Here is a 10357-nt window from a genome sequence, read left to right as displayed (position 1 = left end):
TATTCAATTGTCAAAATAATCAAATTCAAAACTCAAAATTCAATAGAAAATATCAAGAAATTTTATTTTTGAGCAAATGAATACTTGATTTAATTATGAAATAATTGAAACCAGTTCAATATGGGATAAAAGTTTGAATTGAAATATAATTTTTTCTGTGTAGCTCGTGTGTAGAAAATTCACTAGTAGTAGTTCTCAGTGACTAAATAATTCCACGTAGAGGAACTAGTACAATGAACTGCAGGGAAGTTAGACACATACAGCAAATGCAAACAAATACTTGCACAATATCATCACACACAATCACAGGACTTACTGTATCGAAATGTAGTGCGGTTAAAAACTGTGCCTACCATGTGGCACAGTAATGCAATGATGCGAACATTAAAACAAAGTAAAACTCAATTTTCAATAGAAAATATCAAGAAATTTTATTTTTGAGCAAATGAATACTTGATTTAATTATGAAATAATTGAAACCAGTTCAATATGGGATAAAAGTTTGAATTGAAATATAATTTTTTCTGTGTAGCTCGTGTGTAGAAAATTCACTAGTAGTAGTTCTCAGTGACTAAATAATTCCACGTAGAGGAACTAGTACAATGAACTGCAGGGAAGTTAGACACATACAGCAAATGCAAACAAATACTTGCACAATATCATCACACACAATCACAGGACTTACTGTATCGAAATGTAGTGCGGTTAAAAACTGTGCCTACCATGTGGCACAGTAATGCAATGATGCGAACATTAAAACAAAGTAAACAATTTCAAAACAACCAGCCAGCCATTCAGTCGACCCTACCAAATCCAATACCCAGCCACCCACTTACTAACTAATACAATGTAAAGCGTTTTCCATTTGATGTTGTTTTTGTATTTTTTGGTATTGGGGCAAGAGGTGTGCAATTAATATTGTAGCGCAGAAGTTTTTGATGCAGTATGTACAATGTTCAACATCAATTGCTGCAGTTAACTCTAGGACAACAAAGCAAAACAAAAGTGTTGAAAAATCTTAGTAATATACATCCATACATACAATACATATGTATGTATGTGTGTAAACCAGAAAACTAATAATAAAAACAAAAAAAACAATTGTAAGCGGAAAAAAAACACACAACAAAACAGAAAAGGAAAATTCTCAAGTTTACATCACGTGTTGTGAGTAATGAAATGTAACCACAATTATTTACATGTATGTATGCGTGAGAGTTGATGATGATGAGAGAGATGTTGCGAAATGAGAGTGTAAAAGAATAGAGAAATATTTGCAATAGGCAATATTTACCGCTATGTAGTGTTGTATACTATTGTGAACTTACCAGATTATTTTATTTTGCGAGTATTTTGTAAGGATTTGGATGTAGTTTTCTTTTGCAGTAGCTTTCACACTGTCTATCCTGCATCGCATATTGAGTCAGAATCTAAATTTTTTTAAAATAATTCTACCACAGCTATCTAACTGATCCGATATGAAATTTAACATAGCAGAGTAGTATTCGAGTGTAAGTTTTAGAAAAACTCCACCAACCCTACTATGGTTTCAAATCGAATTTTTATGGCATAAATTAAAATAATCATGTAAGAACTTTTAGTTCCTGCACATTTAATGTCCATGGCATATAAATAAATTTAAACAAAAAATAATCAATTTGGAGGGTATCCAAACTGAACTATTTTTTTTATATGTAAAAGAAAGTTATATACATTTGGTTTTATTTAATTTGTTTTGTTAATAATCAGATTTTTATTGATTTTTTGAAGAACCCACTCTATTAGTACATCATATTTGGGCCCGTTTGTTGTCCAATGCGAAAGTATTTCTTGATTGCTGGGAGCGTTGTCTTTAGGAAAATAAATTAATTTTTAACAATTTTTAAAATTTTTTAATTTTTCCAAAAAAATCGATTTGGGATCATAGTGGACTCCTCAACAGCGATGATGTGGGATCTAAAAAGCAGAGCTCGTCAGTCATGCACAATTATTAAGCGATTTCGAATTGAAAATCAAAGATGTTAATATAAAAGCCCTCGACCTATAAAAAACATGCTTGCGTTTGTTGAAAACTTAAACTTGAAAATTTCACTATACCTTGGCCTGTTAGCTTTTCCTGTTAGTTGATCAATAAATAAAAAAATCATGTGCAAAAAGTTTTAAAGCAATCAGTCTGTTCGTTTGCCTGATAATTTCCAATATTTTGTTTATATAGTAAAAATTTGGAAAAAAAATGAAGAAACTAAATAATTTTTACGAGTCCAAAAATAACCAAGTGACACAAAAGTAAACGAAACAAGTAAGAGAGCTATATTCGGCTGTGCCGAAACTTATATACCCTTAACCAAATTATACTTAAAAATACAAATTTTTTTTAATTTTTTTTTCCAATTGTTATGTTAAATATTAAATTTTTTTTTGGTAAAAAATATTCGGTTTAAAAAATATTTTTTCCGAATTTACCTATTGTAGGTCCAACTTATAGACGTCGTTGCAAAGGTCTTGGAAATATCTAACATTAGATATCCATGCTGCCTATATTAATAACTTAGTAATCCAGATATAGGTCAAAAATATGTCAAAAATAGAGGTTGTCCTGGTTTTTTCCGCATATCTCAGCTATTTCTGGACCGATTTTTCTGATTTTAAACAGGAAACTTCTCGAAAACATGTCTGACAGAATTATTGAAGATGTGGATCCCGAAAATATCTGGGGTCTTCAGAAAATTGATTTCAACAGATAGACACAGATCCATCATGATATGGGGGTGTTTCTCCTCTTCTTTTTTTCTGAGGAAGGGATGCCCTTCAGATGGGAGTTTCAGCAGGACAATAGTCAGAAGCACTCCACAAAATTGGCAAAATACTGATTTGCTGTTAACAAAGTACCTCTTATGGAATGGCCTTCGCAGTCACCTTAATCTAATGAAACACCTTTGGGGAGTGCTCAAGAGGAAGCTAGAGGGTTTCAATCCGAAAAATAAGCACGAATTATGGGAACAAATCCAGGAAGAGTGATTTGACATTGACAAGGACGTTTGCATAGAAATTGGTTGATTCCATGAGCGGCAGATGCAATAAAGTTGTGAAAAACAAATTTAGCGCAACTAAATATTAAGATAAGATAGTTTTTTTAACAGAAAATATAAAGATGTGCCTCGAAAAGTTGAATCCTTTTCTATTATTTTTTCCAGTAAAAATATTGACTCAATACATTGTTAGTCATATAATGTATTAAAATATAAATGAAATGTCGGATAAACAAAACTGCATATAAATTTTTTAAAACATAACTAAATTTGACTAACATACTTTCAAAGTTTGAAAAAAAAGCATTCGTTCCTATTGTTTTTGCAACACTGTATATACTTTATAGGGTCGGAAAATTAATTGTGGAAATTACAAACGGAATGACAAACATATATATACCCTTCTCACGATGGTGAAGGCTATAAAAATGTGTAGTGGTTCTCATGTATCAATTCTGTTTCGTTGAGGTCCATAGATTATGGAAATATATATAGTTTTCCTTCGTTTTAATGAAATAACAGTATTCATATAATTGTAACTTTAAAATATGTTCTTTGAAAACTGATTCTGAAATATTTTTTATTTAGTTTGAAAGATATGAACTTTGCTTTTTAAACAGAAAAATATTTGTAGAAAGCAGTTGGAAAATGGCAGAGTAACCGTAGTTTAAATTCAGATTATACTTCAATTATTTTTAAAAAAAACATGGAAGCTTTTGTGTGAAAAAACCGAAAAAAATGTTATCAAGAGAATTAGCATAACTCATTTATTTTTTAATTAAATAAAAATGTCCTTAAAAACTACTTTACAATGTTTTTTCACTAACATAAGAAAAAACATATTTTACTGCCTCATCATCAACTTAAAATTTAAATTTGTTGAAACAAGTACGTTTTCTTAAACGACCGTAAGACAGCCATTTTCCAAACGATTTTCAAAAAGACTCTTCTGTTTGATAGGTAAAACACATATCATTTAAATAAAGTCAACAATTTTAAAATCAATTCAAGAAAACATAATTATGACTTCCTGAAGTTGTAACTTTAAGAATATCTTTATTTCACTGTATTTGCTAATAAGAAAAGACAATACATAGTGATCGTTTAAGACTATAAGAATTTCCGAACTCTGTTGACTACAATAAAAAGATTGCTATATGAGAACGCTTGCATATTTTTGGTGTTTGATATTGAAATTTAAAATAAATTTCTTAACCGAAAAATTTTTATTACTCTCTGCTTTCTAGAAATAAAGTATCTTAAGGAACTTAGCAAGGATAGCTTTAGAATAAAAAAACGTCAAAAATATGCTATTAGTCAGATCTGATCTACAGTCTGACTAGCTAATCCATAATTGGTCAGACCTCAGTAGGACCTCTTCAAAACAACCATGTAGTGGATTCACCAATTCCTTCCGCAATTCCATGGATAGTTCCTAGCCCTATCTTAAAAGCTTATCTGAAATCTCGTTACACTATACATATATTCCAGTGTAACCAACACAGCCTCTCCTCGTAGTGTTCCATCAATCTTGTATTTGACTTTGTGGCTTTCCAGAGCATGTAACCCCGTCTGACTAACAGCACAGAACATCTGCTTATCAATTAGCAATCAGAACGAGTTGAAAAGCTTTCAAGACCTCCAGGATTTCCATCTGAAAGTCAATGCATATATCCTAGTTTCCATATAACATTAAAGGGAACTATGAGGCCTTAATATTGCCACACACAGAAAACAAATCGGTTGGAAAACGGTTGCAATAATGAAAATTTAATTAACTCAATTAAATTTGTATTGTAGTGATCGAAAATTTATAAATTCAATAGATTTTCTTTATTCACAAGTGTAAAATGATTATTGTAATAAAATTGAGGTTTCTACAATCGTATAATTAGTTAACATATTCAATTTGAGTATGGTAAAAATCAAATAAATAAACACGGCAGTTACAACCGAATTGTGTTCACATTTTATGACTAAATATTAGTAGTTGCAATCAAATATGTCTACAATTTACAAATTTAGATATGGTAACCAATAATTCGGTCATTGAATCCAAAACGAAGCAAATTCGGTGATTACAACCTACAATAGATTATGTTGATCAGAGAAATTTAAATTAATTTGACATTTTTTAAAAAATAAAAATAATAAAACAAGAAGAACTTAAACAAATATGTTTTACACACATTGGAAATAAATATTTAATGAATAAACTAAAGAGACAATGACCAAGTTTGATATTCTGTATTACAGATGGGTAAGTAAACTATTCATAAGATTATTTATTGAAATATAAATTTCTATGGTTTCATTGTATCTTTAAACAGAAGAGTTTTTAACAACAAAACAAAATTTACCAAATTTTCTTGGTTAATCAGCAGACATGGCCTAGGACAGATTAAATCTGATTTTTGGAGGTTTGACTTGTTCCAAGGTGGCAATAAAGGTAAGAAACCTATGACTTACAAAATTGTCAATCATCCACTTATTTAAGGGTTTCATTATTTTGTAAATTCGTTTAAGGTTATTATCAACTCAAACCTTCATGAACATCTATATCGGTCAATATGTTACATAAATGTTGTTAATTGAAGAACAGTACCCAAGAAGCTGTTTTCTGAAACATCAAGTCCATTATTATGTGGAAATTTGAATAATAGACAGAAGCACTGAAGTATACCATGGTTTTTCCAAATCATCAAGAATTGGAACGTGTTCTCTAGACATTCGTATAATATTGTATATATTGATATGTATATGTATTTATAAATGTATGTGTATATATTTATAATTGCAATGTATTATAATAAAGCAAATCTTAAAATAAAAATATTTTTTCATTGGGCATGTCTAATGTAAATATGTATAATTTGCTGATTATATCAACCGAATTATTTTTTTCTAACAGTTGCGTATACCATATTTACAGTAGTCGGAATCGAATTGAGAGATAGTACATGCAACCGACAAAATTCGATTGGGGACAAATTCGGTTGTGAACACAAATCTGTTTTCTCTGTGCAGTTTCCCATGGCCTGAGCAGAGCTGACTCGTAAACTCTGAATAACCCTCTCGTTGCCTATGCTATTACATATTCCTTGATGTGTTTTTGTAGGACCAATTCATTACTATCCTTACTTACATCTCGTAGATTACAATTGATAATTCTGCTGTTGAGCATCATTAACATTTGGGTGATACTGAAACTTTTGCTTGAAGCCGAATATCTTGTCATCATTCTAGACTTTAAGATCTTATGGAAATGTAATGATGAAAGAGGTATGAGGAACATTGTAGGACACTGCGGTCATAAGACATATCTGGAGTTTTTGTTTGTTGGAGAGCGGTGGACATTAAAACACACCTCTCCATTTTAAGTAAAGAGTCTTGTCTATCTAGCAATTACTGGCTCTATGAATTCCACTCCTCAGGCCTCGCTAGAGACGATGCTAGATAACCTCCCATCGATATATACATACGTATATCAAATGCATTTATGCTACGTCTGCTCTAAGACTCAGAAAGTCAGGATAACGTAATCTCAATCTAATATGACTGAAACGAGCACGGGATCGGGAATTTTCTCTGATGAACTTGAGACTGCCTGACAGATGTACGGTTTTTCCGGTAACATCCTTAAGTTAATCAAGGCTCTTAACTCCGACGTAATTATGTCGAATTGTCTTCTCGACTGTATTAATGGGCCCAACTTAGATAACAACATGTCGAGTTAAAATGGGTTCCACGTTATGAGGGCATTCTGGGAAGTAGCTGATGAGAGTGCGGAAAGGGACATTTACACTCCCTTGGCTATATTGAATTTAATAGATGAAGGGCGTTGATGGAGATGGTTCTCAGGAACTCCCACATGTCGGAACATATGGTTACGTTAGGCTTTGAAGCAGAAGAATCGGTGGAACACCTTTTATGTATATGACAGCCCTGCTTTACAAGAGCTCAGACTAATACATATTAGTACAGGTATCTTTCATGATCTGGACTGTCTCAGAGAAGTGTCAATGACGAATCTGATGAATTACCGATTGGTTCTCACGGGGACCACATAAGCCACAATGTTGTCCATATTAGGTAAGGCGATTATTCACAGGATACATGAAAATGTCCACGGGTATTACAATTGGCCACAGGGCCTCCGAGTTAACTCGCTAAATTGATAACAGCCCACATTCAATAACAAGAATGTCGCCTTATTCCTTATGCTGCAATACTTGTCCTCTTGCGCTCTCAACAGATTTACCTTTGAGATGGGTATATTGAATACAATTTTATACGTTAAGTATAAATCCATTAGTCGCTCCATTGCTTTCAATAGAAGACGTGAAAAAATATTTAATATTTTTGAAAAAATCCAATATGGACTTTCAAAAAAATAACAAAAAACGTTCATCATCACACTGTTTCCAAAGCCATTAAACAGCATAAGGAAGACCTTTACAATGAAAGAAACCTGTATCAGGAATAGGAAAATATCTAACAGATATTGGTAAGGCAAAAGAAGACGAATAACTCTATTGAAGAAAGGCCCTTGAGTGGTATTCAGTGATGGAAATTCGACAACTTTTAAATTGTTTATAATGTGGATATCTAGAGAAAATGACCTTTTAACTCATATATGTTTCATCAATATTGGTGAACAATAATAAATAACATACTTAAAAGTGTACCACAAAAAAATTGTGGCCCATTTGTATATAAGATATTGTAAAGTATAATCGTTGAATCAAACTTTTCATTTAGTATTTGTTCACTTCCAGGAACCTTTGTATATTAAAAATGAGACTCAATTTCATCGAAATTGTTTTTCTTAAATTCCTCCTGATTACAGACGTCGGACTTTTTATGGCTGAAAAAGGATCATTCAGGAACTTTGGGAATTATACAAGTTTTTTATTAATAGCACGTCATGCTGCCTCTTCAGATTTTACAATGATTCTTAGTTCGAAAAACGGAAACTAAAAAACCGTATTTTATAGGAATTGTAAAGGATTACGCCTTAACATATTATCTAAATGAACCTTTAATTAATCTTATCAAAGTGTAACGTATTAAATGTTTTAAATCCATCTGGCAATATTTTCCATTAACAACAATAACAAAATTAGTATCCCGGAGAGAGCGAAATACTACCACAAGGAGAGTAAGAAAATGTAAACAAACATAAAGTACGAAGAAAATACCAACCAACAACAAATACAACTACACATGCTATGAATTCATGGTACACATTTATAACGGTAAATTCCGAGCTAAACAAAACAAAAAAGAAGTTTTTCTTCATTTCCTTTCACCGTGTCTTTCGTTCTATACCTCCTGATATATGGTTAAAAATGCAATTTTAGTCTATGAAAAAATACCGAAGTGTTAAGACCGTTTACGGTTGAAAACCGACAAAATACGGTGGAAAAAATAAAAAAAAATAACAAAATAAAAATATAGTGCAACTATCACTGAAAAGTATTGTGTGCGTGTGATTGTGCATGTCCTTTTTCTACAATATTATACATAGTATGTGTATATTAAATTTATGTAGTAGAAAAATATAAAAAAAGGAAGAAAATTTGCACTGACAAAAAGCGAAAATATTAAATCTTTAATGAAAGTGAAGAAATAATTTAAAGCGAGAAAAAAATTTATTAATTTGTTAAAGGAGAAGTTTTAAGGAAACTGGTTTTTTGTATTTTTTTATTTGTTTAAATAGTTTAAAGAAATTTTGTAAAAATTGGAGGAAATCCTAATTACAGACAAACCCTACAAAAGGAAACCATGTCAACGTTACCCTTTCTCCTTAGTGTAGCTGATGAGCTAGACAACTTAAATTCCCAAAATTATATGGATGATTTCGGTTTGGGTTTCCATCCGCACAGACAATATTATCGCACGCCAACCATACAACTGTCCTTGCCAGCCAGCACAGAATGGATGGAACAGGAGCAGGGACGCCATCACTCACGCTATCGATCCACCTATCGCTACTATGGAGAACCACAAAATAATCTGCAATCCCCAACGGAAGGTGATGAAGAGGACAACGAAGATCGTGATAATTCCACACACGACAATGAGGGAGGCGCTGGCAGTTCTTCAGCTCAGAAATATGTTTCAGCTTTGAATTCGAACAATGAAAAGGATGATATTCTTGACAACTCTTTGCAATTGTATAATATTTCAAAGAAATGCAGCAAAGATTATTATCGGCATGGGGAGCCAAGCACCTCATCAGCCACAACTTTGTCGACAGCAGCATCAGCAGCATCCACATCTAAACCACCACCCCTACCGCCGAGGAGTTCTACTGCAGCAACTGCCTCCAAAGCCAAAGATGCAAAGCCCAACATGAGCTATCGCTTGCACAGCAAATGCCTCGAAGGCAACAACTCTTCGTCCGAGGAGAGTTTACAAAAAGTCACCTCATCCATTGAATTTCTTACATGTTTCCTGTTGAAGAAAACCCGTGCCAGCAAAAGTCCCTCAGGCGCTGAAGGCAAAAAATCTTAGGATAGACAAATTAAAAGGCGCAGCAATGTTTTCTAAAACCCCAAAGGATTTATTTGTTTAGCAAGGAAAACAGTAGAGTAGTTTTTAAATCAAAATTCTAAAAATTTAAGGGCATAGAAAAATAAAAACCAACCAAGAATTTTAGTAAGTAGAATCAATGTTACCAACAAAGTTTTATAATGATTATTTTTTTAAACAAAAATACCAACAACATAAATTTGTATCTGTGTGTGATTTTTTTTTTATATAAAAATTTAATATTAATTTTGTTTTTTAGCTTCCCAAAAAAACTATTCAATTTATTGTTATTGCAATATTTATACCCTCTTTATAACAGAATACATAACAATTTAATATAAATATTTAAGAAAATTAAACATTAAGCACTGTTGTTATTAACCATTAATAACCTTAAACCCAAATATATATGTAGATGTTTTTAAAGAATTTAAATTTCTAAATTTATTTTCTTTCTTTGTTTTTGTATAAGTTTTATATTCTTAAGTATATATGTATCTATATGTAATAATTTATGTATAAGACACAAAAAACAACAACAAAAACAACAACTAACAATGAAAATATTTTATCCTTTTTACTACCACTGCCTTGGCACGCATCCTTAATGCAAGTGCAAGCAAAATGAAATGATATGAAATGTTAAACGTTTTTTTTTTAATTTTTTATTTTTCTGTTCAGTTTTAGTTTATTTATTTTTACGTACTTTTACCCTCATACTGATACATACAGTATGTTACATAAAAATGTATGAGTGTAGTATATAACAGGATAAGAATAATACAATTTAA

General features: G+C 31.6%; 1 protein-coding gene across 1 annotated transcript; it reads left to right on the top strand.

Annotated features, from left to right (window-relative positions):
* Positions 1-8816: 8816 nt before the first annotated feature.
* Positions 8817-9548, top strand: LOC135953139 (uncharacterized). Its single transcript, XM_065502843.1, has one exon. It carries the CDS (start codon positions 8817-8819, stop codon positions 9546-9548), a length of 732 nt encoding a protein of 243 aa, XP_065358915.1.
* The last annotated feature ends 809 nt before the right edge of the window (positions 9549-10357 follow it).

The sequence above is a fragment of the Calliphora vicina genome, chromosome 3, assembly GCF_958450345.1.
Source record: "Calliphora vicina chromosome 3, idCalVici1.1, whole genome shotgun sequence".
NCBI lineage: Eukaryota > Metazoa > Arthropoda > Insecta > Diptera > Calliphoridae > Calliphora > Calliphora vicina.
The sequence above is the reverse complement of the archived record's forward strand: the minus strand, read 5'-3'. Positions and strand labels throughout refer to the sequence as shown.

Excerpts from the sequence above, each read along its gene's own strand:
- LOC135953139 (XM_065502843.1), top strand. The coding sequence starts at position 8,817 with ATGTCAACGTTACCCTTTCTCCTTAGTGTAGCTGATGAGCTAGACAAC.